Genomic DNA, 27,948 nt, shown 5'->3' on the forward strand with positions numbered 1-27,948 from the left:
CAGAGGGCGCTCGCCGTTCCAGATCCAGCTGCTGTTCAAGTTTCTCTCGCTTTGCGCCGCCTTGCAGTTGCATGCATGCCTCGCTTGTAAACAACTAAAATCAACCCTTCCTAAAAATATTTTAACAAAATGTCAGTGCTTTGGTGATCAGTTTCTAGTGTAATTGTAAAATTATAAAACACATGCCAAAATGGCAACAAGGGATCCTTTGCTGAGCAATCTGAAAGGTAAGTTCAAGTTGTCATTTTTTTTGCCGGTTCAAATTTTGTGTGTGTGTAATAATATTATAATGTTAGTCATGTTAGTAATATTGTTATGTTTAACCAAGTTGTCTTGCATTTTTTTCATTAGCCCCATCCACTACCACTAACGTTAGGCACTAGTGGTGTGGCGAAGGTATTGTTGCGTTGGGAAATAATGTTGCATTCTGATGCCACTTTTTTTCATCATCATGATCATGTATTATGTCAATGTCAATAGAGGTCAGTCATGTCAGTTAGTGAGTTACTGTAAAATTGTTTAAAAGACAGTAATAAACAGTAATCTGGGAATGAGAAACATTTTCAATTTTGTTACTATGTTAATAGAAAACACTTTGCAAATATTCTTGACTCTCCATAGACTTTGTACACAACCCACAAAGTGGCTTCTGAATGTTCGGAGTGTTGCTTGACTCGAGTGTTGCTTGACTTGAGGTTGAAAAAAAAATTGAATATTGTCTTCCACAGCAACTTATATTGGTCTGTCTGTAAGGTTTGTAAAAACCTTACAGTTCTGGTAACTTCTGGAAGTACAGAGACATCATTCTTTCTTTATGTTTCCTACATGTATGTATTGTAGCTGTGCTGTTGAGGCTGAAGGAGAACAAACAGCCAATCACAGACGGCGACCCAGACCTTCTGATTCTTTGTGACACAATGGAGTGCATCCTGCGCAAGGGACTGAAAAGTAAGTATAGTGCTACTCACTCATTGCGCGGAATCACGATATTAAAACATAAGTCATGAGGGCCACCGGATTGTGGACCACGTTGAATGGGGGTGTGGTAATAAAAAGGTTGCCTACAGATCATCTGTGTTGGTAAAGATAGCCAAAAATTGTCTCATCACCTGGCTGCTGCAAATTAAAAAAACGGGGGGGGGGGGGGGGGTTGTTGTTGTTGTTGTTGTTGTTCTGTAATTTACTTAGACTCGCTCTACGCTGATTCAATCAAAATTGGTGAGCAAAAGTTTTTGTCAAAGTGAAATTTGACCCTTTTCGAAAACCACAATTCCACAAATACATTTATATCCTTAAAACCCTAATCCCCTAAGCTTTTTTGCTAAAAAAAGATGTTAAAATTGGATACAGCCTCGATCCTCCAAAATCATCTGTTATTTCTTGAATTTGCTAACCCTAACCGCCCAGAATCTTTCAAAATCCTCTTTGCCAAAGTGGAGGAATTTGGTGGATTGAGGTTACGTGGCAAAAGTGCGTTACTGATTTCGTAGGATGCACTTTGTCACGGTCTTGGGCCGGACCTTGTGTTGTTTTTGCTCAGCCATGCATATAGGCCTGGATTATACTTGAAATCCTCGGTACTACTCCAGGTTGTCACTGGCCAAGCCTCAACATATTGACAGTCACTGCCGCAAGATTTTGCAGGATTCAGGCAGTGGTCACCCCTCCACGGACAATATTCAAGAAATAATGAAGGAATTTGCAGGATTGAGGCTATTTGCTATTTTTCCATGAGGCCAATTGGAGGATTTTGCAGGATTGAGGCTACATCCTAGCAAAAAGGCTAAGGGAGTTGGGGTGACAATTGGATGGGTGACAACTGCCTAAATCCTGCAAAATCTTCCAACAATCACTGTTAATTAATACGCTGAGGCAGATATGATTTTCATAAGCAGTCCGGAGGATACAATCTAGGCCTAAATTTATGCAAGGCTGCATAAACAACACGAGGTTCAGCCTAGACCTTAGCACAATGCATCCAAAAATCAACTGACACATTTTTTCCCTACAACCTCAATCCTTGGAAATCCTACACTTATGCAAAGAGGATTTTGGAGGATTTGGGAATTAAGGTTAGCGATTTATATTATTCAACTTAATATAAAACTTGCATTTTCCAAAGGAGAAATTTAAAGTTGAACATAAATTGTATTTTAAAATGGCTACTATTTGAAATGTCTGGCAGGGCCATTGAACAAACAGGAGCTGCATTCGTGATTTTTGACCGCTCGGTATTTTATTGAATTTTCCCCACTAGAGCCTGGCTCCTTGTTTGGCTTATACAAGCGAGACTACTGGTGTTGGATGGAGTCCATGACCACCGCCCCAGGAAGTGCCAGGTATGGACATGGGTCACTCCATCAAATTTAGGGTCCAAAAGTCTGACATTTTTTGCGTGTCCCTGTTAGTGTTACACCTGACCTGTGTAATTTGCCATTCGAGTACCATTAAAATCGACTTCACACTATTTTTTATGTTCAGCGGGTACTTTGCTTTACATAATGACTCTTGGATATAGAAGGCATTAAAGGGGCACTAGATCCTGAAATCCCCGAAAATGTCATGTTTTGGATCGTTTACTTATCCTATTTCAAACATCTGGTTCAAAAGGAAACCAATCTAATGTCTTACAGTTCCCAAGAAAAGACGAAAAAACCTCGGTTGTTTACATCGGACACGACAGAATACGAATACGCTTTTCCTGTCGTTTTTACTTTCAGTCAGTGTACGTACGATATATATATACACAGCACCGTGCGCGCGAACAGCGCCCGGTGACCAATCACCAACGCACAAAATAGTTTCTTACACGTCCGCAAAAGGTGAACACTTAAACAGCTCGAATTTTTGGGGTCGCAAAAGTGGACCCTGAAATTCGTTCACACACGCATAATACAGGAATAACACAAAAACACCCAGTTTTGAAAGGATAGTTGTGTGGATGTTTACATGTATATCTTACTTTTAAATGTTCTTTCAGATTAACATCATTTCGTTCAAAGCGCGTTTAGTAGCCCAATTGGGCTGTTCTAGGACCTAGTGTCCCTTTCAATAAAAAGAATGTGTCCTGAATTACAAAATCGTATCCATGTCAGATGTAACAGGGACACAAAAAAGTGGACCTAAAATTTATGGAATCACCCGTTTTGTAAATTCAGGACACGCTCTGTAATGCCTTCTATATCTCCAAGATTGATTATGTATTAAAAGGAATGTACATCATTGGCTTTCGCTGTAATTTTCAGAAATGAAGTAGTTGAGGGGTTAGTATAATAGATCAAATTATTGTTGCACTGACATGTTTTAAGTTTTGTGTCTGAAAATGCTGGAAAAACCAAGAAAAACAAAAATGTTCAAGTAATCTGGTTCCCTGACTCCACTAAAGATGAAATGGATCAATTTATAGATGCCGGAAAATTGTTAGGTAAGGGAACCAGTCTAGCTGGCCTGCACCCGTTCATGAACATATAACCAATAGCAAACACAATTTGGACTGAAACAAATGATAAAGATGGAGCAGTAGTTGAAAAATAGTTAGGTCTTTCCAACAGTGGTCAGCCGTATACAAAAATACCATTTTCTTGAAAAATACCATTTTCTTGAAAATGACTTCACACCAGGTCCCATAATTTTACAGAATGCTTTAGACTGTCATTAACCAACATCCTAGTAAGGTATTTTGTAAAAACTTGGTAGTTTTATTTTTCGATGTTGTATGTTGTATTTTCCCTTTAAACAAAGAACCTGCCCAACACTTACAAAAATAGTTTGTTAATTTTTACGATAGTTGTATGGCAAATAACACAGGTCAGGTTTAACAGGGACAAAAAAAGTCACTTTTTTTGGACCCCACATTTGTGGACTTGCCAATATTCTGTACATTTGTGTATACATGGACTTTGTGCATGAACAGTATATTCATATAGTGCTCTCTGAGCACTAATGAGAACTCCATATGTTGGACACACTTCATGCACGAACTAGTTTGTGCATGCAGTGTGCACATACCATGAATTTTATGTGGAGTGCCGTGGCCTCATGATCGGGAGCATTGAATTTGTGGTCTGCGGGTAATTCCGCAGGTTGTGGGTTTGAGCCCAGCCTGGGGTTATGGTGCGTGTGCCCTTGGGCGAGGCACTGTGTCACTCATTGCTTCTCCCCACCCAGGAGTAAATGGGTACCTGGGAAGGCAGAGATGGTTATTGTGATTGATTTTAGCTGCTTTGCGCCGAAATGGCAGCGTTGAGCTGTATACTCCCCAGGGAGCTGAGATGGTATTTGGAATGATTCATTGGCCCAATGAGCAGGGTAATTATGATGTAGTGCCTTGAGCACCAACATTGGTGGATACGTGCGCTAAATGTGAATGAGCACAAACTGGCAGAAGTAGTCCCACCTAAAGACCAGTTCATAGTTCGTGCAAATTTGAAGCGAATATGAGATCAGGAAATATTCACTGTGAAATATATGCGAGATTGAAGTGTGTTCAACTGTTTGCATGTTTTCAGCATGAATTTGCATAAATTTGCATTCACGTTCACACCGAGCACGAACCAGCCTTAACTCTCTTTTCGTAGCTGTTGAGGGGGCATTTACTTGTTCAGAAAGTCCATTCTATGTACATGGGATTGGTGATTTTAGCCCCAATGAATTGGTAGGGCTGTGACAAATATACCAATATTCAAATATTCGATCAACCAAATATCCGAGTAGTCACTATGTTCGTATTATTAATCGTATTAGTTGCATATTTTTATTGTTTGTCAGAAATGACACACTTTTGTCAAAAGCCTTTCACATGTTTAGGGCGTCCCTTTTTATGTCATTTCAGGAAGACACTATTCAGTTTCGGGGTTTTGTGTTCAAACTGTGAACCCAAAATTTGCTCATTGAGAACGTTTGGGAGAAAGGGTTGCTCATTGGCTTACTGCCATGTACTGACAACAACAACAAATTACCAAAGAAAAGAAAATTTATCACATCAAAATATCCAAAACTCTAGCAACTTTTGGTGCTGATATAGCTGTAACATTGAGGTTTCTGCCCAGAATTACATCAGAGTTTTGCTCATGAATACGGCATAAAACCAAAAGGGCACCAAAATACCCTTGAAAATGGCAAAACGACAATTGAAAATGAGGTTAAATGGGACACAAAGGTGCATATTTATCCCCCTGGCTGTAAGCCGGAGGGGATATTGCGATAGCGTCTTCCTTCTATGTGTATGTCTGTATACATGTGTGTGTTATGATTTGGTTAGGTTGACACTTCTCAGCTCATAACTTGGGAAATACTTTACTTAGAAACTTGAAATTTGGTTTGTATGTTGTTCGTGATAGTCTTAAGAAGCCCGTTGATTTTTGGGCCGACAGGTCAAAGGTCAAGGTCACTATTGCTAAAACAATAGAAATATTGTTGGCACGAATGCTTGAGAAATACTTTACTTAGGAACTTCGAATTTGGTTTGTGGGTTGCTCAAGGTCACTTTTGCAAAAACAATAGAAATTGCTAAAACAATATACATATTCCATTTTGGTTCTAGGGACACTGACTTTTTCAGAGAAAAAAATGCCAGCATGCCAGGGGGATTGCGCAAGTCTCACTTGTGCACAGTATTTTTGAAGATGGCAATAAAAGATTACATTGGATGGCCCCTTTCACGTTTAAAGGGCAACTGAATTGCCCTGACTGGCTCTTATAAAAAATAAAAAAAAAACAGCGCTAGCAAGTAGCCCATCTGCGGTCCCTGCACAGGGACAATAGTGTCTCCTCCCAGATTACTACCTACCAGGATATCTGTGCTCGATTGCACTGAGGCATTGTTGTTTACCATCGATGCAGACACTTCATCATGCTTGATTGATTTTAATAGTGTCGTCTGGGCATACTGATGAGACAGTTAAAAATTTATGAACCTTAAATCTAGTCTCGTTCTCAAAATAAGTTAATGAGAGTAGAATCTGAGTAAATGTTGCAAATGATGGTCAGGTGTTGAAGAATTTGGGCGATTCACAATGTAGTGCCCACCAAGAGTTTGCCATGGAGAGTCCATTTTCCAAGTTAACGGTCTACGAAACATGGCCATTTGAATGGGTGTCAGTAGACAACTTGAGATAATTTGTCATGGATTGAGGAATAGCGTTCTGCGGTTTTACAAGAACATTAGTTATAATCAGTGACTGGGGGAGTCAGTCAGTCAGTCAATCAGTCAATCAATCTGTTGGTGGCCCAGTCGGAGAACTGTAAGCTGTGGCCTTTGGAGTCCAGCAATAATGGGGATATGCATGTTATACATGAATTGTCATTTTTTTTCTCAGTTTTTTTTTTCCTCACCAACTTAGGCTCACCAACTTTTTTTCAATAAGGGAATAAATGTGTGTTTGGGAGGTATTATAACACTCTGTTTAAGACCGGTTTGAGTCTGGATGGGCGATAATTACCCAAGGCGAAGACTGATTTGAGTCTGGATGGGCGATAATTACCCGAGGCGAAGACCGGTTTGAGTCTGGATGGGCGATAATTACCCGAGGCGAAGCCGAGTGTAATTATCGCCCATCCAGACTCAAACCGGTCTTAAACAGAGTGTTTAATACCGACCGAACACACATTTATTCCCATTCATAAAATACCTTTTCGGTCCAAAAAATAAAAAAAATGTCAAAAACTAGACGTTGCCAACCATTTTGTTCAACAATTTTAGATCATTGTCATTTTAGATCATGTTTTACGAAACACCCCTCTGACTATAATTTGGAATGCCCCTCCACAACTCGTTACCTTATAGGGACTTGGCGTGCGCGTCGCGCGTACTGCGCGATGTCGCGCAAAACGCAGCTGGACTGGTGAAGTGTGCATTTTGTACCATGAAATACTGATTCACTGGTAGTACATTGCGCATGCATATGGGAGGAATTTGAATGTTCAACCAATGAAACGTTAAAAGGCACCGGATTTCATAGGAGTCCAAATTTCATGTGACACTGGAAAAGTGTTAAAGACCAGCTAGTCATGTCTTTATCATCTGTTTAAGACCGGCCACGTGACGGGCTCTCGACCAATAGGAATGCGTAAACTGTCTTAGGTATTTATGAATGTAAATTTAAACGTGTTTGGTGTCTGGTGGTGAAGTGGTGGATAAAGCTGAAATGCACGTAATTATGTAAATATTGAACATTTTATAGGATTATTTCCGGGGATTTAGTGATGTTTTAATAATTGTAAATTATGCAATGGTCCAGATGTGATTTGGAACATGTAACATGTACTCGAAGGGCCCATATAATATGACTTTTTGTAATGTAATCCTTGAAAATGCACCTTTTGGTCCCATTTTAACTTTTATCTCTGAGCTTCATCTTACCATTTTCAAAGGTTTTTGGTGAGTTTTTGATTTGCTTTGCTAAGCTTATAATGCCAAATCCATTTTATGAGCAAAATCAAATGTCATTGAAGGCAGGAACTTCAGTTCTTCAGCTGCTTTGGCATCAAAAGTTGCCAGAATTATAATAATTATCCTGGATGCTATAAAAGGGCGACTTTTCCATAGACCTGTGCACAGACCTAAAATGTCACCTAACCCAAGTTTACCTTATCCTTTCTCCACGAAATTCAGTACTTTTATTAACTGGACCACGAGGAATTGATCTACATGTAGATGGTTTGCGACAAAAAGATTCCTTCTCCTAAGGGTCATTTTAACAATAGGGCGACAGTTATGTGTCGCCCCAATAAGGTGTGTCGCCCTAATGTAGACGTGATTAGCAAAATCTGTCGCCCTAATATAGCATTCAGTAGAATAGATTTTCTGCTGTGATCAATTTTCTGTGATCAATTTTCTTTTTTTTAGTGATTCAGTTGTTTTTTTTTGCGTACATGACAGTATAAAGTTTCTGAGCAAATTAAGGCACAAATGTTTTCAGTGAGCAATTTTTGTGAGGGTATAGCCATATGGAATAACCGCATGTTTTCCTAACATCCATTCCCTAGCAATTTTTATTTGTCTCTGGCTGCTCTCGATAGCAGTTCCCAATACGGCCAGTCATGCATTACATTGTCACGTTGCTCTTTTTTCCCCACTAATTATGCAGGCTGCATCCCATGTTCCCAATAGCCATTGAAGCCTGCAAGTCATCCAACAAGGTAGACTCAAAGCCGCGTTCGAATTATAGGGCTATGGCTAGAAGAAACACACAAGTCTATGAGAGATGGCTTCAGCCGCATCCATAGACAAATGTGTTTATTGATAGTCGTAGCCCCATAATTCAGGTGCAGCTTACAATGTAATTCACAAACCAATTTCAGTTGTCTGTATCATGTACATGTGCATGTACATGTAGGTTATTTATTACTGTTTGCCTGTTATGCTACACAGGCTCCAGGTGGAAAAGCTTTTAAATCTTCCCATGTTAAAATTTCAGTCTGGTCTCATTCTACATTGTGGCGTGGCCGTAGAGCTATATTAGTTCACTAGAGCGTTGACTCGATGTACAAAGTGATGCCTGCTGGGCGCATCCATATTTGTACACAAACCTATGGAAAACTTGAAATTTTGTACGGCTTTTGTGCGGCTGTTTGCATATCCGCATTTGTATTCTACACAGGTGCGTTATCGAAGCCGGTACGCTCAAAACCGAAACGCACAATCAGTAAATGATCGTTTCATTTTGCTCTGCGCAAACAATACAAATTATGCATGCGCGTATCTGATGCAGACGATTTTCGCCATGACCTTTTTTTAGCAGTCATGACGAGCTTAAGTTTTTTGTGTACAGGTATGTTGCATTTAGAGTACACTTTCAAAATTCACTCCATCTAATTACATTATGTTCTATAAACATGCACATAAATTCAAAATGTCTACGCGCAGGAAGATTTCAAAGTGTATCCGTGCATAAGAGTGAGGAGTTGGCGCTGTACTTATTTCCACACAAATAGCATTCAAAATTTTCTTTTTTTTTGTCTGAGATGTTACTATTGTGAAGTTGGTCACGGGTACCTGATCCCATAATGTGGAACCGGTTCCTGACATCAGCAGCTGGGCACTCAGGGACCCAGCTCACTACATGTACTTTTTTGAGTTAAACTCAAAAGCATTTTTGTTTTGTTCTGGACCACTCAGGTGAGATCCCACCAGGGGCGTGGTCGCCTACTGCTTCGCATCTGCCTCCATAAAAAGATTCTTGCCGTGCCTATAGAGCAACTTCTCAAGAACACAAGGATGCTTGAGGTAGGATTCTGGCAATCCAATTCCGCCCCACTTAAAAAAAAATAGTAACTTCAGGGCCAAGGGGACACTGTTAAAAAGGAAGCTAAATATTAGCATATTAACCCTCCTATGCAAACAAACAGTCTGTGCCAAGTTGTCCTTGTAGTCAAAATCCATCAATTGACTGTTTTCAACCTGTTAATGTTAGAATTCCCTGCCCAAATAGAGTTAGCCTTTCGCCAAGGCCATCGTGGCTTAACTTGCCGGCATTAGACAAAGCGGCGAAAGAGCGAAGCAACTGGAGCGGGAGACCACACACGCGAGTGGCGAAGCCACGAGGGCCTTTTCCAGAATTTCTTTCTTTTTCAAGAATTTGTTATGTTTTTCTTTATAATCTCGATTTTTGCTACCCCAAAAGGGTAGCAAAATTCCAACCAGTCATCAGCCTTTTAGTGCGTGCGTGGCTACTACCCTGACGCGTCGACGCACCCGAATGCTTGAAAAAAAATTTAAAACAAAAAATGCGAGTCTAGTTTTCCACGAGATCGTGACCGCGTAAATGTTTTTACATTATCTTGTTTTAATTTTATTTATAAAAATATTTCAAGAAATTATTTGAGTGTATGAACTTATTTTTCATACAGTTATTTGCTCTTACGTTTTCCTTACTCACCCTTCTTTCACAAATGGAAGCGACTAGGCAAAATCCGCGTTGTGTGATTGGTTAACCTTTCAGTACTCTTCTTATTTGCATAAAAACTATGAATAATTCAACAAAATCAAGTTCGAAAAGGCCTCGTGGCTTTGCCACTCGTGCGTGCTGACTTAATCTTCGCTCCAGTCGCTTCGGGCTTTTGCAGCTCCGCTTCTATAAGCCACGATGGCCTTGGCGAAAGGCTAAAATAGAGTAGGATTGACTGCCTTAGACTGCTTATTAGTAACTTGATACAGCTATGCTTTGACTCTGGGAGAGTGATAAAACAGCTGTGACTACAACTTGCCTGCTTTGTCTGTTGACCCAGTTTGACTAGACAAAGAGTATGCTTGACATTATGTTCTGACTATTGGTGACTAAGCCTTTGTTAAAAGTATAGCAGGGGGAGTGGAAGTGAATTTTGACTGTCTGTGACTGCTTAAATAGCAGGAGGGTAAATATCAGCCTAATTCTACCCCATTAGGCCAAAACAAATAATACTTCTGCTTCCGGTTTCCCTACCTACCCTATTCTGACAGCCCCTACCCTAATTTTTTTATTGGAAAATGAGGAACAAAAATCACCCAAAACCATCACTTTATACCTTTAAGGCTTGACTACACGCAGATGCCTCCATATGTCGTACACAAAAAAAATTGGCAAAACAAAAAAAATTCCCTACCTACGGTACCTACCCTATTTTCGAATGCCATGTAATCGGAAGCAGAACTAGTTTTTTTTTGGCCTTACCCTACTCCACCCCTCACCCGAGTCACCACCCCCAATTCTTCCAACCCCACCCCTTCCTACGGGTTAGCATTGCTAGGCATGGGTAAACCAGTTTTGTGCATTCAGTGTTGCTGGTACACTGTAACTGAAACACCACGAGATACCTACAATGCATATGGTCCATCTAGGCCTGTACAGCCCTACTATACATAGCTTGATGTCCATTTTGTTTAAAAATAAAGAATGTATCAATTGTGTAACGAAATTCCTGGATTTTGGCGAACGTACAGAACTTTTTTCAATTGATTTTTAGTTTGATTTTACTGACGATCTACACAAAGTAGCTAGCACACAAATGAAACCTAGATGTACACTGTGTATACATTCGCACGCATTGGCATTAAATGTGGCAAAAATGGAACCAATGCTTTTAACGGTGACATCTGTTTCTGCATCTGTTCTTATTAATATTTGAACAGCAAATCCTCACACAAAGTAAATACAAAGAGCACAAGTGCATGTCTATTTAGCATCACTGAGTCTACAAGGCATCACTAGAATGTGCAAATGCAGTGCAGATTGGTTTGACATGGTCGGTCATCCATGCATTATAGCTAATGATGATGAAAGTAAAAGGTCATGCAGCTCAGCTTCCGGAACCCTCACGTGGCCCACCTTGGGTATTTTACATTGCGTAGCCCTTTCACCTTCTGTAATTTTTGGCGGAATAATTTCTAATTGTAACCAACCCGAGAAACTCTCATGCTTGAATTTTATTCTGGTATTCTTCAAGTAAAATTGAGGAAAAATCACTCGGAGATGGTGGGTAAAAACCGAATTTCATTTACGACCGTTCACATCTGGCATTGTCGTTCCTAGGTCTCCTTGTTATTGCATGTTTGATTACATATCTTATAATTGCATGAGAATGAGAATATAGAACGTTGCGAATATTTACCTACCTACCGGTACAGCCGATGGGTTCTAGATTCAGTGGGACTGGTTTGATCAGGGGCCATTTTCATGGAGCTGCTAAGCACAGAAATTTGCTTAGCATGAAATGTCTTGGCAAAAACAGGATTACCAACCAAATGTCCATGTGATGTATATTGCTTGTGATTGGTATTTTGCTTAGCATGAAAATCACATGAAGTTTGGCTGGTAACCTGCTTTTACTAAGCTAGACTTTTTTGTGCTAAGCAAAGTTTTGTGCTTAGCAGCGCCATGAAATTTGCTCCAGATCTTGGGTGCAGTCCTCTTAAGTCAATTTTAGCTCATTTTTTTCGTCAGTACTGATGAGTCCTTCAAGTTTATTCACACAATTTGAAAACCCTAAAAGACATCTTGGTCTTCTTTTTCGCTGTCAGTTTTCACCTAACAACCGCCACAAATTTAAGAAATTCTCATCTACACTGTACGTTCACTTTGGGGTGTGCATCCGTAAATCACACTAGTCTGCACAATTTTTGATTTTCGGAAGTGAGAGGTCAAAAGGCACGATATTTCTCTTTCATGTCAGGCGATTTATCAGTTTGCATAAATGGATATGCTAGTACATGTAGTAATTTTACACAGGCCTTTTCCGTCGGTGATTTTCTTAAGAAATCAATGAACGAAAGATACTTGCAATTGTGGACTTTTTGCATGTTAATTTTGCTATTCAATGGTTACGGAGGCGCGCTACCAGGGGTCAACTATCAGACCCTATAGTGTCTGGGGTGGGTCGAAAGGTCAAAGTTCACCGTGATTTGCATGTGGCTCATGACTCCCTTGAAAACGAAATGAACAAATTTGTAAGTTAGACTAATTATCTAGAATGTTACTAAATCAAAGGGGGAGTGTGTGGCCTAGTGGTTAGGGTTCATGACTCATGATCAGAGGGTCCGGGGTTCGAATCCAGTCGCTGGTCATATATTGTGTCCTTGGGTAAGGCACTTCACCCCACTTACCCCTCTCCACCCAGGAGTATAAATGGGTACCGGCATTAGCTGGGGAGTAACCTGCGATGGACTAGCATCCCATCCAGGGGGAGTAGAAATATTCTCAGTCGTTTCATGCTACTGAAACCGGAGATAAACGCCGGCCTGATGAGCCACATTGGCTCGGGACAGACTTTACTTTTTTACGAAATCAAAGGACGTGTTTGTTTCTTGCACAGACCTGGTACGACCCTCTTCTGTCCATCATCGGTAGCGAGCTGCTTGTAGGTGAGTTTCAGGCTACGTCGTTAAAAGTATTTATAAAGCAAAATTGTTCATTTCAAACAAATTCTTGGTTTTTTTGGGGGGGGGGCCTCATTTTAGTTCTGGCTTGCAACTTCAAAAAGGCCAGCCCAGCAGTCAAAATAAATCAAGTGACTGTTTTTAACCCTAACCGCCCTGAATCCTCCAAAATCCTTTTTGCAAATTGGAGGAATTTGCAGGATTGAGGTTACATAGCAAAAGTGCGTTGCTGATTTCGGAGTACGCACTGTGTCAAGGTCTTGGGCTGGACCTTGTGTTGTTTTTGCTCAGCCGTGCATAAATTTAGTCCTTGATTATACTTGACATCCTCCGAACTGCTCCTGGATGTCAATGCCTCTGCCTCAGCCTATTGACAGTCATAGCCGGAGGGTTTTCCGGATTCAGGCAGTGGTCACCCCTCCATGGACCATATTCAAGAAATAACGGAGGAATTTGCAGGATTGAGGCTATATGCTATTTTTCCATGAGGCCAATTGGAGGATTTTGCAGGATTGAGGCTACATCCTAGCGAAAAGGCCTAGGGAGTTAGGGTTAACAGTCGAGTGCTCCTTTCCATCATAAAGCAGGATTGACTGGCTGTGACTGTTATGAAACCTGATATAGCTATGATTAGACTGTAGGTGATTGATAAGCCGGCGTGCCTACCAGTTGCCTGCTTTTGTCTGTTGATTGAATTTGACTAGTCACAGTGCCTATTGAAATATGATCCGACTGTTGGTGACTAGTCTGTGTGAAAGGCATGGCAGGGGAATAGGATTGAAGTTTTGACTGTCTGTGACTGATCAAACAAAAGGAGGGTTTAAACAAACGATTGTTCCTTGTATAATTTTCTCATCACTCTAGAATCACTGACTTCACTTCTGTTCTGGGCATCGGAAATCCAGTTTGACCTCAATATTAAGGCAAGTACTTTTTATTACTTTTGAAAATTATATAAAAGTAGCAGCATGTATACTGATTTTGGATTCCATCACGTTGATAAGAAAAAATTAGATGCCCTTTTTTGGAATCAAACTAGCGTAGCAACGTAGCTTTTGATGTCATCGCGACATCTTCATTCAGCGTAGTGCTTTAAACCACTCCGGTCATGTGACCACCAGCACTCCATCAGCTTGGAAAATGTCCAAGTTATTAACCAGGGAGGATCAGTTCGGGAAGAGGAAGATACGGGAAGCATTCGAAATCAGGACACAAAAGCCATCTCTTAACAGAGACACCGGATATGACCTGCCCGCCATCTACAATGATCTGCTGTCATGTGATCGCCCAAAAGGTGGTCACATGACCGGACGGGTTTAAATCACTACACTGAATGACTAACACGGCTGCCCACCACTTTTTGAAAACTAGTAAGCTACCAGTCTAGCAGAGGAAGTATTCTTTTCAAAATTATTCACATTTCCATACCACCGCTCACCTTAGTTTAGAATCCTGCTTGTTCGTATTTTTTTTTACCGAGAATGTGCAGACCTCTTGTTTCAAGAAGTTTGTGATGTATTTGATTTCTTTATTTTTCTACAGAAATAGCAGTGCTGCAGTACTTCCGTATTTGTTTCCATCTCGTAATGTATTCTGAAATTTTCAATGGTACTTGTGCACCAAAATATTTCAAGATTTCAGCCAAAGTGCCGTTGTGCTTGCACTTGTACTCAAACTTGAATTTGTTTTGCCGCACTTGAACTCCTCAACAAAGTCTTGACTCTAACACTGAGATGTGACTGGCGTTTTGACTGACGCTCCAAATATCAAATTTCCCGATGTGACTGAATACAATCAAGATATTTTTCTTTCCAGAACACAAAAAGATAAAACAAAAAACCCAAAAATTCCATTACTCACAATGTCATTCTGTATCTCGTTGCTTTTTTTTTTTACCATACATTGTGTACATGTACCGTATATTACTGGTTGTATATTTTTGCTTTTGAAGTCCCTTTTGTACGTCTGATTGCTCACGATTTTTGTTCTTCAGTAGAATGTTCACAAAGATAGTGCTCTGTATACATCATAGCCGGTTTTATATTTTTATAGTTAATTTAAATTGATATTTTTTTTTTTTTGAATATTGGATCTTATGTTTCTCTGTTAATACTTTTCTATGAATTGTATACTGCGTGCGATGTTTTTATCTGTAGCACACATTGTCAACGGATCATGATTATTTAGCTAGGATAATGTTTATTCATAAGACAATAACAATGACGTCACATCATTGCTATTACTCGGTCATGCATGTACATTAAAGCATTTCAAAGAACGGCTTTCGTCGAGCTGCCACAGTGGCCTAGTGGATAGTGGAATGAACTATGGATCGCAAGATCTGTGGTTCGAACCCATTTCCATTTTCATGGAATTTTTTTGTTGGTTGGGATCGGTTTAATTGAAGGGAAAACACTACGAGAACCTAAGTGTCTTCCATCCACACAGCGTGATAAATATTCATGTTATGGTGCGTGATGTGATTGGTTAAAATACCATGTATGCTGCAAAAAAAAAAATATGCATAATGCACAGCTCAGTCTCTTGCTTGTAACAATTGAATTTACTAATGTTGTATTTAAATAACTACAATCTGTGTCACTGATTTTTTTTCTAATTCAGAATGCCAGTTTTCTTGATGAGACATGGACCCTACCCGTCTACCGCCAGTATGAGTTTGTCCCATGTAAAGACCTAGGCGTGGTCATCAGACACATCAGGAATCGGGTCCTGGTGGCCGAGGTGAAGCCAGACAGTATAGGTGCACACAAAGTAAGTGTTTAGGTGCACATAAAGAAAAGTGTCTAGGTGCTCAAGAAGTAAGTGTGTAGGTGCACACAAAGTAAGTGTTTAGGTGCACATAAAGAAAAGTGTCTAGGTGCTCAATTAGTAAGTGTGAAGGTGCACACGAAGTAAGTGTGCAGGTGCACATAAAGAAAAGTGTCTAGGTGCTTAAGAAGTAAGTGTGTAAGTGCACACGAAGTAAGTGTGCAGGTGTACATAAAGAAAAGTGTGTAGGTGCAAACAAAGTTTAGTGTGTAGGTGCACATAAAGAAAAAGTGTGTAGGTGCGCACAAAGTAAGTGTGAAGGTGCACACAAAGTAAGTGTTTAGGTGCACATAAAGAAAAGTGTCTAGGTGCTCAAGAAGTAAGTGTGTAGGTGCACACGAAGTAAGTGTGCAGGTGCACATAAAGAAAAGTGTGTAGGTGCAAACAAAGTTTAGTGTGTAGGTGCACATAAAGAAAAAGTGTGTAGGTGCGCACAAAGTAAGTAAATTTGGGGGTGCACACAAAGTAAGTGTTTAGGTGCACATAAAGAAAAGTGTCTAGGTGCACTCAAACTAAAGTGTGCAGGTGCACACAAAGTAGGTGCACACAAAGTAAGTGCATAGGTGCACAAAAAGTAAGTGTGGAGTGTAAATTTGCCACTTTTCAGCTGTGTCCACTATTGCCCATATGAGAAACACAGCTCTGATAAGAAAAAGTCCATTTTTGCTTTCTTTCCGTTGAACTCCAGTTTATTTACAGATAACCAAATCAATAGGTTTTCAGGTATTCAACAAACTATTGAATATTCAAATATCTAAGTTAAGAGGCACTGTGTCTTCTGAAAACGCAGCAAAGTTGATTTACGACTGAAACTTGTGTCTTCTTCGAATTGCTTCTGCAGGATAGATTAGAGCCCGGTGATATACTGGATGAACTGTATGGAGAATCTCTCTATGGCAGTGCCAAAGGGGGCAAGGTAAGACAATACTGAAAAGAAGAAGCAACATAGGACAGGGTTTTAGTTCTCATCATCCATCCTCAGCCTTTATTGACCGCACTCTTCTCAGCGTTGTATCCCCAGATCATTTTCAAAATGAGGCAAACTGTGTGATCTTTTGAAATGGTCAAATATTATGCCAAGCAACAAGCATAGACTGATCTTCTCTAAATGCCTTGCCCAAGGGCACACGCACCATAGCCGAAGGCAGGACTCGAACCCACAACCTGCAGAATTACTCGCAGACCACAAATCCATCCAGACCATGATGCCACGGCACTCCACATGTGGAGAAATACCTTAATTTCTCCTGACGATCGCCAGAGTAACTGACCGAAACGTTGAGTTTCCCCCCAGTTCTTTCCACAACCTCACAAACTCATAAAGGAGATTTGCCACATGGTGCTACCGTAAACTGTTATTTGTATCTTCACCATGCAATCCTTCAAATCTTATTTTTTAAGCGTATTACTTATTAAAACATTTTTGAAAACAAAATGCTCAGCCAACAGCCAGTTTAGACTCGCCTTTGCACATGGGACAATTGGGTGCCAGATCTGGATCAAAGTAGAAAATAAATCACACTTTAAAATTCCAATTGGGACAGGTATGCAGGTTGTTTTGAATAGATCCTATCTGTTTTTAATTTGGATTTTCTTTATGATTTGGTTGGCAACTCTCTGGGTAGAAAGTTCACTCTGAGGTTTAGTTTGGAGTGTGAATGTGGAGAACATTCTTTCATTTCTCATTTTTCTCTCTCTTGTTTTTCTTTTGTTTTCATTTTAATCTTTACAGATTCCCTCTATACTTAGACAACATGAGGGTTGGCCAATTTACATATCAGTTATAAAGGTATGATGATAGATAAAGTCCAGATCTTCAATCTGTTTGTTTTATTTTTGTGATATTTATTTGGGTATTAATTTTGTGACCTTTTTTTTTTTGGATTGGTCTTGACATCATCATTTATTTGGTGGATTTGGAGCTGTCTTGGGATTCCAAAACATTGTTTCATCTTATGTTCTTCATTTGACAAAAAAATCATTCAATATGTGACCTACTTTAAGCAAAATAAAAAATATTCAGAGCTGCACCGTCATAGCCATGCATCGACAATCCAATTCTCGCTTCAAAATCTTTGAAATTTGAAAACTTGCAGATCATCACATAGCTTTAAAATCATTCATAAGGTGGAAGCGCACAAAGCCATCAATACATATACTTGTGGGAAGACCTTTGTTTCCCTTCTTTTGTTTTCCTCTGTTCCTATTGAAATCTCAAACTCCATAGCGTTTCCCTTATGGGGCAGATAGGTTTCTAAAGACTTCCTTGTGGGGTCTATAAGCCAGTTTAGTATTCCAAAACGTGGCAGATGAATGCTCACAAGGCTATGGGGGACGTGGTAACTAATCTGCATTTTGTGTAAGTTTTCTCGCAATCGAAAAGAGATGGAAACTTTTGTTCGCATAAACGTTTGGACACCCAAGACACCTAAAAATAGTTCACTGTCCAAACGTTTTTTTGCAAAATGTTACTTCAGAACATGACGATCTTTTCAATTTTGCTGGTACCCCGCTATGCTTTTGCACGCATACTATGAAATGTTCATCCCAAAAGAAAAATCATCACATTTTGATGCACAGTTGGAATATCGAACTGGCTTATTGTCTATTGTGTTTTCTGCCCCAAAAGGAACCATGCATGTACATGTACCCTGCACCTAGTCAGCACAACGTATTTTGCTTTTGAATACACACAAACCCAAAAATTTTCACGTGAGCGTCAGGGAGCGTCAGCAATTAGTTTGAATGTCTCTCCCAGTGGTCTCCCCTAACTCTCCTTTTGTAACCGTTGAGGGGGTACTTGTGCACGGAGTCCATAGCCGTTATGAAAAATGAGCTCCATCATTATAATCCTGTTCATTTTCCCCCTTTTTCGACAGTGTCATTTGAGAACAGGAAAGGTATTCTACAACATAAAGGACCACCTTGCAGTATTGAGGGACGAGTACGCGGGCTTCAAGGTTCCCATCGACAGAGATCCAAACCATAACAGCAAGTCATCTAAGGACAAAGATCAGCGGGACATCTCACACAAACTCAGTGGAAGGTTAGTCTCTTTTCAAGTCGTCTGATTTTGGCTTAGTCCATTTAAAGGCACTCTCAAGATGGTCTTATTTCCAGCGGGTAGTCTTTTCTCAAGTCAAGGGTTCGAGATTTCAAGCCTTTAGGAGGAGGAAGTGTCTTGTCTGGTTCTTTGCTGGCGGTAGTCTATTTTCAAATCCTGTGCAGGAAGTGGTCTGTTTTCAAGCCTTTATGAAGCTATACTATTTTCAAGTCAAATAGCTGTTTCAAGCTGTCTTTTGTTCAACTCCTCCTTTGCTAGAAGCCTGTTTTAGAGTCTATCTTTGCAGGCTGATTTTAAGGTCAAGCCAACCTTGGCAGTAGCTTTCATATCAGGAATGGTAGAATTTAGTTTATACAGTAAACTTGACTGCCGATTTTCGAATATTCAATTATTCAGTCAAACGCAGATTCGAATAATTGAATACTAAATTATTCGAAAATGGACAGCTCTAGGTTTAAATTATGTAAAAAAAAAAAGGTATTCAAATTAAATTTGCTTTAATTTAGCTGGACAGACATTCAACTTAAAGTTACCCTGTATGAAATGTCACCAGTCTGTTATATTACTGTATTGATTATGGTGTCATGTTACAATGTACTTGCTTGCTAGACAGAGGGCTTTTGTAATTCTACCCTCTGATGGCAAAGTTTAATTGCCTGTGGCTGGTTTTAAGGTGTTCATTTGCACTTTGCAGCTTTCAGCTTTCGGCTCACAATTGATGGTCTAGCTCCTTTCCCAAAAAATAATCGAGCTACAGGTACATTGTGCTGATGTATTAGATGCACAGACATTGACATCTTAAAAAATCAATTTTGTTTGGTTGTAAGGAAATGGCAATATCGTAACTGTCTGTTTAATCAAGATGATTAAGTATTTCTCAAGTTATCGTGCTGACAAGAGTTAACCTACCCCAAAACATAACACACACACAGACACCTACATTTGTTTATGGTGTAAATCGAGGTGTTTCTTTTGTTCCTGTTCCCTTTTCCTTTGTTTGTACTTTTCGCAACAGCTCTCATTGGTTTTGTACATGTTTTCTAATCGAGGTTGTCCTCGATTTGGTTCCTGTCTTCGATTGACGTTGCACATGTGTGTCCTTGATTTACTCCATAAGCAAACGCATACACACATACCAGTACATACATTCTTTTTAGGTCGTTTAAATGACCTCTTTACCTTTTTTAAACAAAAACTTCGGGTTTGAGGCATTTCTTGTGGCATTTTTAAAATGCCAAAAGTCGATTCCCAATGAAGATGCAATTTACTAAAAACAAGTGTGAGAAAGACAAAGACAAAAATAAATTGGACATAATTTCTGCCCATCCCCTTTGCAAATGAGACATTGCTCTAGACACAGTTATTGGAGCAATCCGATCTCGGTCAGTTCACGAGGCTGCCATTGTAATGAAAGCCAAACAGACAGCAAACGATGTCTTTATTGATAGTTTGTCGCCAAGCTCGCGGCCGGGGCCGGTAACCGTATAGGTGATGAGTTGGTTCAGATTGCAATCCCTTTTGTAATTTGATTGCGTGCCGCGCTCCCCACGACCTTTCCGGGAAGTTTTTCACGGCTTGTGTGTCCACAGATTTCCAATCTTGCTGTTAGTACACCAGCCTAGTTCTGGTCGGTCGGAGGGGACATTTTTTATCTAAAATTTGTAGGTTGCTACATTGTTGATCGTAATTTGATATTTTTCATAGTGTTTGTGCATGGTTCCATTTAAGTGTTGTATCATGTTACTGACTTTGCAAGTGATTGCCATGTTACCAACCATTGCTCTCATAATTGAATTTGCCACTTGTTATTGTTTACAATATCATTCTTTTCTTCTTTTTTATTGATAATCAATTTTTTTAATGGTACAATTCAACACTTCAGTAATAAACATACCAAATTATTATGAAATACCTTGTTTGACAAATAGTCTAAAGCATCCTGCAAAATCATGGCACCGGCCGGCCTGGTGTGTTGTCATTTTCAAGAAAAGTGGAAGTTTTGTATCAATTTCCAATGGTGGTTGGCCAACCGACCATCATTGGAGAAAAAAAGAGATTTTTTTTTCAAATAATGCCCCCAATTTATCAAATTTACATGTAGTTGGTCCACATTTTGTTTGCAATCGGTTACACATTTGGAATGGATGAAAGCCAGCTAGTCTGGTTCCCTGACCTGACAATTCCCTGACGTCTATACTTGTTTTTATTATTTTATTATTTTTTTTTAATGCAAAATTGCCCCAAGCAAGTCTATAAAAGCCACCCTTGGCAAAGGGTGACTAAAACCAGGAAAGCTGGAGGTAGGAATTGAAATCACTCCATTTCGTCTGGAGTAGGGTTAGGGAACCAGACTAAAAGAACAGTATTGTTTTTCTTGGTTTTTCCAGCATCTATGAACACAAAACTTTCAACAGGTCAGTGTGACAATATTTGCTACAATGTATTAAATACTAACCCCAAATCCATTCATTTCTGAAAATTACAGCAAAAGCAAATGTTGTATATTACATTTAACGGGGTTTATTGTTTGTGTGTTTCAGTTCTGTTCATAAAGTGAAGTATGTTGGATGCACGGGTGTTGGCAAGGTGAGTTTATAATCAGAATTGTCTTCTCATTTTGTTTTTAAAGACCTGCCATCTTAACCCTAACTCCCTTGTCCTTTTTGCTAGGATGTAGCCTCAATCCTGCAAAATTCTCCAGTTGGCCTCATGGGAAAATAGCATATAGCCTCAATCCTGCAAATTCCTCCATTATGTCTTGAATATTGTCCATGGAGGGGTGACCACTGCCTAAATCCTGCAAAATCCTTCGGCAGAGACTGTCAATATGTTGAGACTTTGTCAGCGACATCCTGGAGCAGTACAGAGGATTTCAAGCATAATTCATGCCTATATTTATGCATGGCTTGACAAAGTGCATCCTACAAAATCAGTAACACACTTTTGCCATGTAACCTCAGTCCTCCAAATTCCTCCACTTTGGCAAAGAGGATTTTGAAGGATTCAGGGCTTGAAGGATTAATGAATGACTTTAATCTGCAAATCCCTTCCATCCATGCTTGCTTGAGTACCGTTTACAAATAGATTTCAATGGAATGTACAGTAAATGCATTGTGTGACATGAATCACAAATATGATCACACACTCTTGTTTTACTATACTCCCGAGGGCATTGCTTTGTGTTTTCCTTTGTCCCTGTAATATAACACTCTCTCATAGACTAATCACACGAACCTACTACAGAGGACCGTTTCCAACAAAAGACCCAACTCCCGAGGACTGAAAGGATCTGTTGTTCTCCCTTTGTGTGTCTGTCCTTGGGGGTTATGTAGAACAAGTACATTACCACTAAGCTTATTCTACATATGTTTTAGTCATTCTGAATCAAGTGAATAGAGCTTTACTAGGTTTGCTTTTTCTTACTTTAGGAGGGTGGGACGTCCGTCATTGAGAGCGCTATATTGAGAGTACTGGAAGAACATGGTCGTAACCCTACGGTAGGTGTTGTTATTTCTCCTTTAACCCTAACTCCCTAGCGTCTTTTACTAGGAACTGGACCAAGTCCATCAAAATCCATCAATCACTGTGCCTCCAATACAAAACTGTACATGACATAATGGAATCCACCACTGACGCACTGGTTGACATTCATGGACTTGCTACACATGGCTTTTATCACAATAGCAGTGCAGGAAGCTAGGCAAAATCAATCAGATACCCCTAGCACTGCTTCAGGCCATTAGGCCCAAGTCCATCATACTCCATCAATATTTAGTCACGCCAGGCCTTCTGGACCAAGTCCCCCAAAATCCACCAAAATGGGGGGATGGATTTTGATGGAGTTGGAGTGGTTAGGGTTAATAGTCTTCCCCATGTTGTAATCAACATTCATAAATACCTAAGACAGTTTACCCATCGCTATTGGCCAACAGCCCGTCAAGTGGGTGGTTTTAAGCCGCTTTTAAAGGACCGGCTGGTTTTAAACATAATTCATGCGTTCTGCATCACATTGCGCAGTACGCGCGGTATGTGCAGTGAACACACCAATTTCCATACAAGGAGATATTTAGCACTACACGCGTGAGGTGAATACCATAGACATTGGGGGCGTTTTCGAATCCCTGTTCTTGACAACACTCGGGTTAACCTGACACGAGAACAGCGGTCTCGAACGTGAAGAACAGACCCTAGAGGGCGTTCGCGGATCGATTTTTTCACTCCCCGGTTGATGGAGGGTTCGGCGAGGAGCAGCTTGAACAAAATGGCGGACTGTGCAGATTTGTAAATTGTTTTGTGGTTTTTTTGTTGTTGCTAATACCCTAATGATTGGAATAAGAATACCATTGTAGTGCAGGTCTGCAATTTCATCCCCGCATGTCCGGTTTTGCAACAGTCGTCCTCGTTCATTTGGAATAGGCCTAAGTACAAATTCAGATGATTGTCGGCCATTTTGAATTGCTTTATATCGATGCGACACGCACCCGCGCGTTCGTAACAGCCAGCTCGAGAACACGTTCTCGTGTTACACGCGTGTTGTCAAGAACAGGGATTCGAAAACGCCAGAGGAGAGGGGTGTTTCACAAAACATGAAGTAAATCATTGGAAATTTGTGAAATTTGACTTGTTTTGACTGTTTCACCCTCGCCTTCAGCTCGGGCCATTATCCGTGTCCAGGCCCCTAGCCAAACATACTTCAAACCGGTCAAGCACATATTTATTTCCTTATTATTATTATATCCAAGTAAGCATAAAAAAGGGAGGGTACATCTTAAAAAAAAAAGAAGTGAACATAAATCTCATTGAAAATAACAGAAGATGGTTGTTGAGGTCAAAAAGAAAGTTATCGATATAACAACACAATTGACCTTCAAAGAAGAACTGGAAAGGAACAGAAGGCTTGACCGTAGTGCTTATCAAGCAGTTTCTGCAAAATAAGTGTTCAAAGTCAAAAATTAACCCAAAAAATGACTTTCCTGGTTTTTTGTATTAAAGGGAAAATACAACATTTGCAAACATCAAAAAATAAAACTACCAAATCATTTTGAAATACCTTGCTGGACTGTTAGTGAATGACAGTGTAAAGCATCCTGTAAAATCATGGCACCTGGTATACTGTCATTTTCAAGAAAAGTGGTATTTTTGTATCAATTTCCAACGCTGGTCAGCCGACCAGCGTTGGGAAAAACTTGGCTTTTTTTCAAATACTGGCCCCAATTGCCCATCGCACTTGTTTGCAATCGATTACACACCTATGAACGGGTACAAGCCAGCTAGACTGGTTCCCTGACCTTACAATTCCCCAATGTATGTAAACTGCTCTGTTTCTTCTTATATAGAGTCAGGGAACCAGACTACAGGAAAACGATTGTTTTTCTTGGTTTTTATAGCATTTTCGAACCCAAAACCTCAAAAAAAGTCAGTATAACTATATTTGCTATATATTTCCAACCCCCCAATTCCATCCATTTCTGAAAATTACAGCAAAAGCAAATGATGTATATTCCCTTTAACCCAGGAATTTCATAAGATATCCTCAGTTTGTTGAAAAATAACCCATGTCTGAGGCAACTTTGAATGAGTAGTAACCTGAACTTTGTGTTTGTATTGGTATCCTGTATACCTGATTACCTGAACATATTCAAATTCAAATTTCTAAGACTGCATAATTAGTTCTGTAGACGCATGGAAGCCTGCTTCATAGACAAAGCAGTGTACCAGCTATTGTCCAGATAATCTGTCACTCTTAAAGAGAAGATACATCATTTGCAAACATCACAAAACGAAATGATCAAATTATCACGAAAAACCTTGCAGGATTGTTAGGGAATGACAGTCTAAAGCGTCCTGTAAAATCGTGGCTCCTGGTGTGCTGACATTTTCAAGAAATATTCCATTTTTCCAACGCTGGTCGGCCGACCAGCGTTGGAGAAAACTTTTTTTTCTCTTCAAAACCTGCTCCTACCTTTTCCTAATTAGTTATTCTGCATTTTTTATTTCTTTGCAATTGATTACACTTCTGTGAAGGGGTACAAGCCTTCTAGACTGATTCTCTGACCTTACAATTCCCCAAAGTCTATACATTGCTCCGATTCATCTTAAGTGCGGTCAGGGAACCAGACTACAAGAACATGATTGGTTTTCTTGGTTTTTCCAGCATCTACAAGCCCAAAACGTGAAACAAGTCATTTTAACAATATTTGCTATAACATACTGATCCCCCAAATTCATTTATTTCTGAAAAATGCAGCAAAAGCAAATGTTGTACATTCCCTTTAAATCGTTTGTTAGTGTTGCCAGCGTATTAAGTACTTGCGCTTATTTAATTTGGTCAAATTTCTTTTCCCATTTTCCCCTCATGATGTTTGCTGACTCTGGCTCAATCTACAGACATATAAGGTAAGAATTGTTTGTTTAGATTAAAAAATAAAACACCATGAAAATAAACATTATCTGAACAATGATAAAGTCATGCTTCCCAACTGAACAATAAGGTTTCGTATGCTCTAGACCCCACAAGATCTCGAGACTTTTGCTTCGAGATCGAGGCCGAGACCGAGTTCTTTGAGTCAAGACCTTAAAATTGTTCGAGACCTATGAAAATCAGTCTCGAGACCGGTCTCCATACCGAGACCTGCCTCGAGACCTACATCACTGGAAAGCGCTATATAACAGTAAGCACGACAATTGTTTATTATTATTTTGCTAATAAAAACTTGGGTATTTTATCTTCAGGATGTGTTCTTAGAGCTAGGAGAGACCAATCTGATTACCTGGGAGGCGTCAGATGAGGATCGGATCATCATGAAGCACTGCTACCCTGAAATATCGTCTTGTGGCAGGAGGGTCGATGCGTTGCTGTACTTTGCCTACGTCGCTGGGTGAGTTGCTTTACAGAAAATTTGTACCTGGGCGGCAATAGACTAAACCATTTGGCTCCACCCAATGCAAACATGGGCAACTCAACATGTGCACTTCTCCAGTGCCACACTGCATGTTCAAGCTGTGCGCCACGGCGCCACCCGAGGCGAAGCTTTGCGCCCCTCGGGTGTTCAAAACGTCATATCCCACATCACAGCAGTCAACAATTGTTAATTAGAAACCTTCAGAGCTTTAACAAATTTATGATGATTTCAGGAAGATGCCTGTCATGTTTTCAATGATTATAAGCTTGAATATCATTATTTTCATATCGTTCGTTGCAGTGACACTACATGTACCATATCCAAGCAATTCAAGTGCTTCGTCTACTTAGCAACTTGTGATAAAGAGGTAAGTGAACTTTTTCATCTGTTCTTCAGCGCATCCCAAAATACCCGCACTTTTTTAATGCAAGGCTCTAGCGTTGGCATGGAAACCTGTATCGCCATTAGATTTAGACCATTTTAAAGCTTGAAATCTTTGGTATTTAAAAGCATTTTAAGATTATTCGTGTTCAAGTAAAAGCATGTTGAAAACAAACTCAACTGATTTCAAGAAAAATCGATGATGCGGTAGCCTACATCAGATGCAAACTCTAGTCAACATGCTGTTGAAATAACGAACAAAAACAGTTGATTTATATTAAAAACACTTTGAACTTGAAACGAAGAACAATATTGTGAATTCATTTATTAAGATGTAGACTACATGGATTGAAAAGCAAAGGAAATACAGAAAGTAAAAGGCAACGAGATCGTCACATCATAAACACGATGAAGCATCTCCACATTAGAAAAAATGTGCATGATTGATTTTCCGTCAAATTTGTTGAGTTTGTTTTTGACATGCCTATATTTGAACACAAATCATTTCAAAACCCTTTTGAAAATCAAACCAATACTTACCAGTGATAAAGTTAAGATTCGAGGCTTTAAAATTGTATAAAAATAATGGTGGTACGTGTTTCCGCGGTGACGCTAGAGCCTCACAAAAAATGTTGCGGTTATTTTTGGACGGGCTGTAGTCACCTCTCCCCCATCTTCCTTGCATTAAAAGAACGATTCTTCAATCTATTTACACTTGAAATCAAGTCGGTAATTAGCAGTTGGTTTTTTTTCCCCATTACGCACTGCGCCAGCACGGACAGCCTCTGTATACCGCGCCATCCCACGGTACGGCACGTCTAGTTTGCGGTATGCGGGGACGGGATTGTGCATCCTCAACCCCAATATGCGTGTACGTCGATACCAATTACCGACTTGAATAATATGTTCTCTGCTTTGTACCCAACGTATGGCAATTGCTACTAGATTTGGACGGAGCAGTCTGATTGGTTAGGAATCAGGAGAATATGAATATTCATGTTACATCTTACAGCTTACGCGTTTGTCCGTGTTTTGTACACGTGATCTGTGCGTGGTGAATGGGATGCAGCACGGAGCGAGTCCCATTCTTCGAGGGGTCAAAAGCTCATTCCTGAGCCGTTTGGTAGTCCATCTTATTTTTGTTTTATTCGAAAGAGCAATTACTTGTCATATTATATAATTTTCTAATTTTATCATTATTATACCATTGAGTGTAATGTACTAATGGGAATCTTTGGGAAAAGTGAGAAATGTACACTGCAGGTGAGCTTTCATTGGCCCTCTCTATGGAAACGTAATGCGCATACATTTCGCTGGGTGCATAAATTACTATCTGTCAGCGATCATATTCTTGAAGTCGCTAGACATGTCAAACCCACCATATCCTATATTAAAAGATCCTACGCTGTCTGTCAGATGTCTGTCTGTCTGATGTCTGTCTGATGTCTGTGCGTCACATTTTTCGTAAAGGCCTAAAGAGTGCGCAAGCACAAAATGCAATGGTCAATGGAGAGGCTTTGCTATTGTATGCAGGTCCTCAAATGGTTCTCTGAAGTCACGGTTGGCATGTGAAAAAAATGATTTATTTGTTTTGTTTCGCTTTTTGGCAAGTTTGTTTCTTTCAGACTTTGAGTAGTTAAATATTACAACATTATCTCTATGACAACACTCCATATCACTGTTACCCAAAACATCACGTTGATGATGAAAAAGGTGGCAAAATTGCTTCACCAACTTTTACCACGCCCACTTGGGGTCGTCATGCTAGCGCGGCACCCCAAGAGTAATAATAAATATGATACACAGCGCCATGCTTGTAAATATCGGGTGCGCCTACAGACCAGGGTGACCGTAAGGTCATGCCCAAATTCTGCTAAATGCACTTCAAAAATCTGTCAGATTAATCAAAAATCTGCCAAATT

At 39.9% G+C, this 27,948-nt stretch overlaps 1 protein-coding gene across 1 annotated transcript; it reads left to right on the forward strand.

Annotated features, from left to right (window-relative positions):
- The first annotated feature begins 41 nt into the window (after nt 1-41).
- LOC119722250 lies at nt 42-26,129 on the forward strand. The gene is made up of 16 exons (XM_038192290.1): nt 42-227; nt 841-948; nt 2,258-2,339; nt 8,088-8,139; nt 9,119-9,226; nt 12,787-12,835; nt 13,715-13,773; nt 15,473-15,622; nt 16,521-16,595; nt 17,412-17,468; nt 18,559-18,725; nt 21,284-21,329; nt 22,172-22,240; nt 25,131-25,139; nt 25,476-25,621; nt 25,946-26,129. Exons 1-16 carry the CDS (start codon nt 191-193, stop codon nt 26,127-26,129), a joined length of 1,398 nt encoding a protein of 465 aa, XP_038048218.1. The 5' UTR covers nt 42-190.
- Nucleotides 26,130-27,948: the final 1,819 nt, after the last annotated feature.

The sequence above is a fragment of the Patiria miniata genome, unplaced genomic scaffold (assembly GCF_015706575.1).
Source record: "Patiria miniata isolate m_02_andy unplaced genomic scaffold, ASM1570657v1 HiC_scaffold_15, whole genome shotgun sequence".
Lineage (NCBI taxonomy): Eukaryota > Metazoa > Echinodermata > Asteroidea > Valvatida > Asterinidae > Patiria > Patiria miniata.

Bases quoted from the DNA above. Each gene is read 5' to 3' on its own strand.
- LOC119722250 (XM_038192290.1), top strand. From the start codon at position 191: ATGGCAACAAGGGATCCTTTGCTGAGCAATCTGAAAG. The intron at 949-2,257 runs GTAAGTATAGTG...TTTCCCCACTAG, and splicing joins CCTGCGCAAGGGACTGAAAA to AGCCTGGCTCCTTGTTTGGC. The intron at 21,330-22,171 runs GTGAGTTTATAA...TTCTTACTTTAG, and splicing joins GATGCACGGGTGTTGGCAAG to GAGGGTGGGACGTCCGTCAT.